The sequence below is a fragment of the Eurosta solidaginis genome, chromosome 3, assembly GCF_040869045.1.
Source record: "Eurosta solidaginis isolate ZX-2024a chromosome 3, ASM4086904v1, whole genome shotgun sequence".
NCBI classification, from domain to species: domain Eukaryota; kingdom Metazoa; phylum Arthropoda; class Insecta; order Diptera; family Tephritidae; genus Eurosta; species Eurosta solidaginis.
This window is the reverse complement of record NC_090321.1, coordinates 281,992,829-282,003,698: the sequence shown is the minus strand read 5'-3', so window position 1 is coordinate 282,003,698 and position 10,870 is coordinate 281,992,829. Positions and strand designations below refer to the sequence as shown.

The following is a 10,870-nucleotide window of genomic DNA, read 5'->3' as shown; positions in this document are numbered from 1 at the left end:
GGTACCTGCGAGAGAAACACTGCCATTGACAAAACCAAATGGACCCACAAAAACGAAGGAAAAAATTTCCCAGAAAGAATGTGAGGGTTAGTTTCAAGCCAGGGCGCACTACTGTGTGAAACGTGGGAATGATACTGATTATGCAAAGCCAATCCGTCAACCGCAAGCTCTACGAAGTAGTTCATTGGCCAAACAACAGGGTGTGCGGGAACGAATCAGGATAATGACTACTAAGATGAAACCCAGGTACGACAAGAACAATAATTCGGAAGGTTTCCGGGAGGGAGATTTGGTACTGCTATACAACCCTCACCCGCGGAAAGGTGTTCCATCCAAATTTTGGTGCAATTGGAAGGCCCGTAGTAGTCTAATAAAGTTTAGTGATTCGAACGTTAGCAGAAGATATGGAATAAGCGGAATTTCCCTAAATTCGTGTCTATACGTAAAAATTTTTATTTGTATTTCATATTGTTCTTATCCTCCTAGATTTTCTGAAAAATATGTGGCAACACTGATCAGAAGACTAATTACGCAATGATCTCATACAGCACTTCATCAAGAAGTGTCCTGGAGTGCAAACAAGCATTAGAGAGACCATTCAGTCCGAAGAGCACATATATACTGGTTTCTCTGTCATAAGGGGTACAAGTTAATGAAAAGGTCAATGAGGTGCAGTACTCGATGAACATACGGTTAACGTCCAGTTCCTTGGGAGAAAGTAAAAGGTAAAGCTCCGGGCTGCAATAATGTCCTGTGCAAATCTTACGTTTTTAAACGCACAAAGGTATTCATATTTATAAAGTGACAAGGCTTAAGGCTCATGATTACGTACTAAATAAATCAGCAATTAACCTAGGTTCTAGAAAACTTCTAGTATTTGTCGCGATGACGTAGTTATTTTATTAGGTAAGTCATGGTACCTAATTTGGGTTTCCCGTTTGGCCGTCAAAGAAATTCTGGTAATATTGTGTGCACATTCAGAATATGTGACCTCCTATTTCAATCTAACCTAACCTATGCTCAAGTTTTTAACTGTTCGTAGATCAAAAAACGTTTGGGTTACATGTTAGAAAAAATGAACGAGTTCGGTTACAAACCAGGCGTCGGCGCCGGTAGGAATACTTTCTGCGCCGGACGGCCTTTTTTTCATCAGTATAACATGCCCTATATAGCTAGCCACGCCTTTGGGCTTTTATTCGCTGAACTATTTTCTATCTGCGTAAGGTTTAAACAGTTCGTCATTAAAAACTCCTTCGATATACACGGTTGGCATAACTAACTGGACCATCATACTTCTGTTAATTACTCCACAGATCATCCCTGAGTGAGGAATAAAGAGAAAAATGGGGATACCCCGAAAAAGCAAAGAGGGTATAGGAGGAAGGGTAGACAATCATGCAAATTGACCGAACTTAATTTAGGTCCAAGTCTGTATTTATAAAAGCTATGCACACCTTAACCTCACGATGCTTTCCTTTATTATGGAAAACATCATCTGCAACTCTTTACCCCCCCCCCCCCCCCTCCCTCCACCACTTAAAATCCATATGCCCTTAAATCTCTTTTTTTTTTTTGCATCGGATAACCCATAACAACCTCTTTGTTTGATCAATCCACTTCTAAACAAGTAGATAAGATTGCAAGTGAACTTTGAAAAAACTAACTTCCATTTAAAACATAAATGTCAAAAGCCACAACAATCAAAGAAGCTTTAAAACGATGGGAAGAGCGTAAACAGCAAAGCGCTGTCGAATCCAAAGTTGTCGAATTACAATTTCAATGGCCGCCCATAGAGAAAATGGACAATACGCTTAGTACGTTGGTTAATTGTGAGTAAGTACATATGCGCGATAGATATTTTTAATCGTTTTCGTACACATGAACTAAAATTTTATATTAATTCTCAGACGTCTAAGTTTATCTACCAATATGATAGAAAAAATTTTCGGTTTGAATGGTATGAAGAATCTGCGTGTGTTGTCGCTCTCGAGAAATTATATAAAAAATGTATCGGGTTTGGTAAGTTGACTTTTTTTAAATTAATGAAGTCTTGCTAAGACTTACACGACTTACTTACTTAATTGGCGCTTAACCGTCTAAACGGTTATGGCCGTCCAACAAGGCGCGCCAGTCGCTCCTTCGCTCCGCCAACCGGCGCCAATTGGTCACACCAAGGGAGCCCAAATCGCCCTCCACCTGGTCCTTCCAACGGAGTGGGGGCCGCCCTCTACCTCTGCTTCCATAGGCGGGTTCCGATAGAAACACTTTCTTGGCCGGAGCATCATCTTTCATTCGCATAACATGGCCTAGCCAGCGCAGCCGCTGCGTTTTAATTCGCTGGACTATGTTGATGTCTGCGTATAGCTCGTACAGCTCATCATTAAATCTTCTTCGGTACTCGCCATCGCCAACGCGTAGAGGTCCATAAATCTTTCGAAGAACTTTTCTCTCGAACACTCCCAAAGCCGCTTCATCTGCTGTTGTCATGGTCCATGCTTCTGCCCCATATAGCAGGACGGGTACGATAAGTGACTTGTAGAGTATGATTTTCGTTCGCCGAGAGAGGACTTTACTTTTCAATTGCCTACCTAGTCCAAACTAGCATTTATTGGCAAGATTGATTCTTCGCTGGATTTCAGTGCTGATGTTGTTGCTAATGTTGATGCTGGTTCCCAAATAAACGAAGTCTTTTACTATTTCGAAATTATGGCTGCCAACAGTAGCGTGGTTGCCAAGGCGCATATGCGCTGACTCTTTGCTCGATGACAGCAGGTACTTCGTTTTGTCCTCATTCACCATCAAACCCATCTTTACCGCTTCTTTTTCCAGCTTGGAGTAAGCAGAACTAACAGCGCGGGTGTTTAGGCCGATGATATCAATGTCATCAGCATATGCCAGTAATTGCACGCTTTTATAGTATATTGTTCCAGTGCGGTTAAGTTCTGCAGCTAGTATAATTTTCTCCAGCATCAAATTAAAGAAATCGCACGATAGGGGGTCACCCTGTCTGAAACCTCGTTTAGTTTCGAACGGCTCGGAGAGGTCCTTCCCAATTCTGACTGAGCTGATGGTGTTGCTTAGCGTCATTTTGCACAGCCGTATAAGTTTTGCGGGGAAACCAAATTCAGACATAGCGGCATATAGGCAGCTCCTTTTCGTGCTGTCGAAGGCGGCTTTAAAGTCGACGAAGAGGTGATGTGTGTCGATTCTCTTTTCACGGGTTTTTTCCAAGATTTGGCGCATTGTGAAAATCTGGTCGATGGTAGATTTACCAGGTCTGAAGCCGCACTGATAAGGTCCAATCAGCCGGTTCACGGTGGGCTTCAATCTTTCGCACAATGCACTTGAAAGGACCTTATATGCGATATTAAGAAGGCTGATTCCACGATAGTTGGTGCATTTTGCAGTATCCCCCTTCTTGTGGACTGGGCAAAGAACACTTAGATTCCAACCGTCGGGCATGCTTTCGTCCGCCCATATTTTGCTAAGAAGCTGCTGCATGCGCCTTACCAACTCCTCGCCGCCGAACTTGAATAGCTCCTCAGGCAATCCATCAGCGCCCACGGCCTTGTTGTTTTTCAATCTGGTTATTGCTATTCTAACTTCGGCATAATCGGGCGGGGGGACATATATTCCATCATCATCGATTGCGGGATCGGGTTCTTCATCTCTGCGCGGTGAACTGCTGCCTCCATTTAGGAGAGCAGAGAAGTGTTCCCTCCATAATCTAAGCACTCTCTGGACATCAGTTACAAGGTCGCCGTTTTCATTCCTACAGGAGTTTGCCCCGGTCTTAAAACCTTCCGTCTGTCGCCGTATTTTTTGGTAGAATTTTCGGGCGTTATTCCTGGTGGCTAGCAGCTCAAGCTCCTCGCACTCACGCCTTTCTGCTTCTGCTTTTTTCTTCCTGAAAAGGCGTCTCGCTTCCATTTTCAACTCACGATAGCGTTCACACACTCCTCTTGTCGCGCTCGCTTTTAACGTAGCCCTGTAGGCAGCGTCTTTTCTTTCGGTTGCAACGCGGCATTCTTCATCATACCAGTTGTTTTTTCGTGGCCGCCGGTAACCAATTTTTTCCTCGGCGGCAGTATGAAGTGCTTTGGAGATATGCTCCCACTGCTCCTGTATTCCTTCAGGATGAGTTGTGCCCTCAGAGAGCAGGTGTGAGAGTCGAGTTGCGAAATCATTGGCAGTCTGTTGTGATTGAAGCTTTTCGACGTCTAGCTTTCCTTGTGTTTTTTGTTCCTTGTTTTTAGCCGCGTTGAGGCGGGTGCGTATTTTGGCTGCAACGAGATAATGGTCCGAATCGATGTTAGGTCCTCGGATCGTTCGCACATCTAAAACACTGGAGGCATGCCGTCCGTCTATCACAACGTGATCGATCTGATTGCGAGTATTTCGATCAGGAGACAGCCATGTAGCTTGATGTATCTTTTTATGCATGAACCTCGTGCTTGATATGACCATGTTTCGAGCACCGGCAAAGTCAATCAGCCTCAGTCCGTTAGGAGAAGTTTCATTGTGTAGGCTGAACTTTCCGACTGTAGGGCCAAAAACACCTTCTTTGCCCACCCTGGCGTTAAAGTCGCCAAGCACGACTTTTATATCATGACGGGGGCAGCGCTCGTATGTGCGTTCTAATTGTTCATAAAAAGTGTCTTTCACCTCATCGTCTTTCTCCTCTGTCGGCGCATGGGCGCAGATGAATGATATATTAAAAAATTTTGCTTTTATTCGAATAGCGGCGAGACGCTCGTCCACAGGCGTGAACGCCAGCACTTGGCGACAAAGTCTCTCTCCCACCACGAATCCGACGCCGAAACTGCGCTTATTCGCATGGCCACTCCAATATATGTCACAATTTTTGATCTTCTTTCTTCCTTGCTTCGTCCAACGCATTTCTTGGATGGCGGTGATGTCAGATTTTGCTTTGACGAGGACATCAACCAGCCGGGCATCTGCACCAATCCCATTCAGGGAGCGGACGTTCCAGGTGCATGCCCTCAATTCATTGTCCTTCAAACGTTTGCCATGGTCGTCAGCAATAGAGAGTGTATTTATCCGAGGCTTGTTGTTATATTTCATTGGAGTATGGTTTTACGTGGCGGGTCCCAAGCCCAGCGCACAACCCGCTCAGCGGGGGTGAAAATATTACTTGGCACGTTTATATAGCGAGCCGCTTGCTCCAAGACAGACGCCCGCTTGCAGCCGCACCTAGAGGTGTACAGACGCTGCCGATGAAATCTCCCCCCGGCTAGCCCTTAAACCGATTATGTCAGAGTGGCCTAGCCAGGTTGTCGCCTTCTCACATTAGCTCACCGCTAAACGGGTGTTTAGCGGCTACCCAGAGGATACTTGGCCGCAAGCGACCGGCAGTAGTGAGCTGCTTGAACCGCATGCAAAAGAATCGCTCTGGCCATTACCAGGTGAATGGCGGTCAGAAGCTTTCCCCACTTTCGTGGACTTCTACACACGGCCCCACCCTCCAAGACTTACACGAACCTACCAAAATTCACTGCCGTCCAACCAATAAAGTTTTTTTTATACCTCGATGTACCAGTGAAAAGAGTATTATTAATAGTCTAGTTCAGGGGTCGACTCCTAATACGCTACCAAAAATATCGAAAGAGGTGTCAAACGACGCGTCCTGCCATCAGTATTAATAATCCGAAGGCGCAAAATAAAAATTTTAACTCATTCAAAAGATATTAACGAAAAATGACCCGCAGGTCCCTCCAACACCCGGTGTGGGATCCATAGTATTTTTGCGCAGAGCACCTTTCTGCATTGGCGGCCTTCGGCCGCGTTTATAAAAAATTACCCTAAGTGGGTCCAACACCGGTTGGAGACCAAAACTATATCCACGCAAAACACTTATGCTCACATTTTTTTTTTTTTTTTGGAACCACAACCACATGAAAATCCACAACCACAACTTCAACTGCAAATATCTCCGAACAGATATACAATTTTTCTTTTCCGCCTTCGGATTATTGTTGTCGAAGTCAATACGTGTCTTTTGACCCCTCTCCCAATATTTTTTACGCGTATTAGCAGTTGACCCTTCAACTAGACTTTTACCATCGTGATAATGTTTATCCTTTTCAGGAAGCTGTTGCTGAAACCCTTATCGAATTGTGGCTCAGTTATAATTTAATCGAGAAACTTAAAGGTCTCTCCGTCTTGAGAGCTCTACGTGTTCTTTATATAAGCAATAACCTTATAAAAGATTGGAGTGAACTTTGTCGTCTGCAAGAATTAGAGACATTAGAGGATCTTGTTGTGGTTGGTAATCCCATATCCGAAGGTATGGATGAGGCTACATGGAGGGCGGAGTGTATAAAACGTTTACCTACAATAAGAAAATTGGATGGAGAGCCAGTAGTTTTAAATGAAGAATCGGTTCTGTAATGTACACACTTATATATGTCGGGCATATTTAAATATATTGATTAATTCCCTAAATATAGATTTAATAAAAATAAAAAAATATACATATCGTTAGCTTAATGTGAAAATGTGCTAAGTCACTTTTTTTTGAAAAATTATATTTTAATGGAGTTTTAAAACTGAACTCAAAATACATTGATCACAAAAAAAATTTTTAAATTCTTAATTTTTACGTGCTGTGGGCAATGATGTGTAAATGTGCTAAGTCAACCTGTTAATAATATTCATTCATTCATTTATTTAATGCACATATAAGACATGGTTTTTTACAGTGTCATATTTGAAATGTTTACTTAATACTAGTTCAAATTTATTACTTATTTATATATTTAATATTAGGGTAATAGTCTAGTTGAGGGGTCGACTGCTAATACGCTACCAAAAATATCAAGTGGGGTGTCAAAAGACGCGTATTAATATCGAGAACAATAATCCGAAGGCGGAAAAGCCCAAGCTCTGCACGCAATATCTTCTTCGGCGTCTAAACACAGCGAGGCAGAGGTACTCCATACCTAAGAGAGTAATAAGATGGAGCGGGTTAGGGGGTCAGAATATACCCGCGGTAGGTATGCCTGTCGTTAGAGGCGACTAAAATACCAGATTCAAGGGGCTGTGTAGCGCAACCCCTTCAGGTTGCCAGCGCAATATATAGCTTCTCCAAACCCAATTGTCAACCTCACCTATCCGCGGCGAATCCTGTTTCACTAGCAGACGAGGCTCTGGCGAGCCCAAGCTCCTCATGGAACTTGGGGTGGGGAGGGAGGGATGGCCTGAAGGTTTAATGTGGCCACATAAATCGTTCCCAAGATGGTCGGGCTAGCACCTTAATGGTGCTGTGTTACCGGAGAGTACCAGATCTGTATCCGGCAAAGGACCATCACATCGATAACACTCCCCAAAGCCTTCGGGGAGCAACCTTATTGCTACAACAACATGGAGAAAAAGCGGCTCCGGGTAAATTCTTCCAAACCAGGGCATCACAACAGACAACTTTATGATACGGCCTCACCTCCAATACTGATAAAATCAACTCAATTATGATTTGATCTGTACGTTGCAATATATTCAACTTTTACTTATCCAAAATCACCCTCCGCACACGTGAGCACAACTTGAGAGATGCCTCAACAGCATACAAGCAACTTATACAAGGGGTTTAGACATATGACTAATTACGCTAAAGGAGGTAAGTAAAAGTTTCATGCGGCATAGCACAACATTCACTTTGTAACATAATTTGTAAAAAGATTTACATTTGAAAGTTAGATCCTGGATATATCGTATACAAACATTAAGCAATTTTTTTTTTTTTTTGTATTTTTTTTTTGTTTTTAAATGGACGTTGTGGTAGCGCGCTGCCCTCAAGTGGCCCAATGAAACCAGGCTAATCCTTTTTTAATTTGTTTCATATATCATTGATATTCACATATTTATTAGTTAAATACGTACTTAAACTGTTTTAAAGGCTATTTAAAGCACACAGTTTTTTATAATACATAAGAAAAGCTAAATATTTCAAAATTTACCCACCCCGTTCACCCCCTACTGGTATGTAGTATATTTCTTTTTCCAGTTTTCGTTTATCGTCTATCGGTTTTACCACTACCCCGCTTGCCAGAATATAAATGCTTTGGCATTTTGGTGCCAATAAAACGATCGGCTTCGCCTTTTAATCCCAGTCGGGTAACCTTCTTTGCAATATCACGTTTCGCCATCAATTGCGCCTTTTTCTTCAATGCCACATTCTTGATACCCAAGGTGTCACGTGATGGTGCACGTTTCAATGGTTTGCCTGTAGCCTTCACTACAGCGGATGACTCCTTATCCAACAATGGCTTCTTTATGTTCTTCGTACCTACGGGTACTAGACTACGTCGTAGATCCACAACCGATTTGGTAAAGTTGGCATTTTCTGTACCCGACATATCAACGCCAAGATTTTCCATAGTTTCACGCAATTTAGCCACAGAACGATCACGCACTTTTGGTTGCTTGTGGCGTGGAATTTGTGGTTTGTTCTTTTTCGAAGACAGGCGCCTTTCGTCGCGCAACATGAAACGTTTACCACGAATTTGTTTTGCCATTTCACGAATTTCTTTGAGTGTCTCATCCATGGTCATATCAGGTGGCGCGTATAAGCCGCTTTCTTCTCGCATACCTTCTTCACGTTCTAGTTCTTCCAATTTCGAGAAAATATCGGGGTCGATATAGTCGGCAATATTGTGACCATCCCATATTTCAGGTATAACATCATAGCGTTCTTCTTCGGGTATTTCTGTGTAGTGCTTTTGAAGATCCAATGTGTAATCATCGCCCATTTCCTCTTCAATTTCTTTCTCAAGCTTTCGTTTGCGTTCCGCTTTTTCAGCATTCTTTTCTAAACGTGCGAGTGCTTGCGAGGGTATGCATGGGGCACGCTCTTTCTCATCGCGAGGAGCCGGCATAGCCACATGCAGACGATTAAGAATATTATCAACCTTCTTTGTACGCATTTTCTGATCCACACGGAATGAGAGTAGTCGCTCACAAGCTTCCATTTTGACTTCCATTACACCTTCATCGCTCACAGTTGATGTAAACATGACCGGCACGGTTTTATCTTCCTGCAACTTTGTGATAATAGCACGACGTTCTTCCGGTAAGTCCTCAAGGCTTAAGATATCGATTTTATTGACTGCCAAAATCAAGGGTTTATTAGTGAACAAAGGCTTGATGCTTTCAAACAGTTTGACTTGTTCTTCAAGCGAATGGCCACATTGTTCCGAAATATCCATAAAATATAATACACATGCTCGCAAATGAGCCAACGCTGTGATGGCTTGCATTTCAATAACATTACGTTCTTCCAAAGGATGATCTAATATTCCGGGAGTATCGATAACCTGTAAGATTTGTAAAAAGTTAATTATTGAAAAAATGTCTATGTACTTGAATTTTATTTTGATATATTATTCTTAATAAACAGTCGAATCTCAAATTTTCCATCCTATAAATAGGCCGGTAAGACTCCTAAAAAATGTTTTAAGTATTCTTTCAAGATATTTTAAAAATAATCAACTGTAGTGAAAGCGTCGTTACTAAACAAAGTTGAGGGGTGATTGGATACACGTTATTTCCAACATCCAAATACATGTTTAGCTGTGTTGATCGAAGACTAATAAATTCCGGTAGCTTAAAATACCATTATAATTGAAAAATATAAAAAAAATATAAATATATGTTCCAAATTTCGTTGTCTTATGCTGGGAGCACTGGAGGATTGGAAACGCGTCCTTTCTAACCTCCCTTAAAAGAGTGGCTCCCAGACTCGTCCGTTTGTCACGCTAGTAAATATGCTGATTGGAATCACATGGTTCTATGGCATGCCTAAATGAATATTAAGCCTATGTGCCTATTGTATTTTAAGCCTAGAAATGAATACATAAGTCTGTGCGCATGAACTCACCTGCCAGCGCAAGTATTTGTAGTCCGTATGTCCAACATATAGCGACTTAGTAGTGAAAGCATATGGCTGCACCTCCACATCAGCACGAGTGATTTTATTAATAAATGAAGATTTGCCTACATTTGGAAAGCCGCAAATTATAATCGTCCGCGAATAGGGATCGATAGTGGGTAAACGTGACAAATGTTGACGAACTTGCTCCAGATATGTTAAGTTAGACGCTTGTTTTTTCAAAATGGTAGCCATCCGACCCAGCGCGGCTTTCTTCAGCTGTTTACAACGATATAAAGAATCACCATATTTTAACAAACGCACATAATCCTTGGCCACACTATAATTTGGAAATTTATCAAGTGAATTTGATTATTCCTAATAAATAGTTTGTATAAACTTACTTGTCGATGAGATGTCTCGCAGTATTAAGTTGACCCAAAGCCAATTTATAATGATCCTTATCGTAGAGAACATTCATTAAATCAGCATAAAAGGGATGAACATCGTCCAGCTTCGGAAAATCTTGTATTATTTGTGACAAACGATCATGAAAATTTTGCTGTGTGAATTTAACTTTCCTTGTATAGAACGCACGAATCCGCGTAATCTTGTAACCTTTGTGGACAACCGTTGGCGTTTTACGCTGCGTCTTCGATAGCATAATATCGATGAAGTCCTGCCATTATAAAAAGAAACAGTATAATAATAATTTAGTATGCAATTTTTCAGCCATTAATGCCAAACCAAGAAAGCCACGGACAGTGAGGTTATGAGACTGGTGCTCCACTCGCATTCCCAGGCTTTGGTTTGTTTACGTTTCATAATTCTGTGTGTACCTTTGCTGGCGGAACCACCATGATCTTCTTGAAGTTGTATAAACTCATTTTGATGTGAAATGTTACTTATTTTCACGTCAAATAATTAAAATAAATGCGATTGCGTTGCGAAGGAAGTCCACGCGGTGCAATGCAAAACAGAAAA

At 42.0% G+C, this 10,870-nt stretch overlaps 2 protein-coding genes across 2 annotated transcripts; one reads left to right on the top strand and one right to left on the bottom strand.

Moving 5' to 3' along the window:
• Window positions 1-1,681: 1,681 nt before the first annotated feature.
• On the top strand, window positions 1,682-6,411 carry ODA-Dnal1 (Outer dynein arm dynein axonemal light chain 1). The gene is made up of 3 exons (XM_067778323.1): window positions 1,682-1,833; window positions 1,908-2,019; window positions 6,109-6,411. The coding sequence occupies exons 1-3, from the start codon at window positions 1,682-1,684 to the stop codon at window positions 6,409-6,411; spliced, it is 567 nt and encodes a 188-aa protein (XP_067634424.1).
• A 1,612-nt stretch (window positions 6,412-8,023) lies between these two features.
• Non1 (nucleolar GTP-binding protein 1) lies at window positions 8,024-10,870 on the bottom strand. Its single transcript, XM_067776764.1, has 4 exons — window positions 10,726-10,870; window positions 10,291-10,565; window positions 9,896-10,226; window positions 8,024-9,332 (listed from the first exon to the last, which is right to left on the bottom strand). Exons 1-4 carry the CDS (start codon window positions 10,771-10,773, stop codon window positions 8,031-8,033), a joined length of 1,956 nt encoding a protein of 651 aa, XP_067632865.1. The 5' UTR covers window positions 10,774-10,870; the 3' UTR covers window positions 8,024-8,030.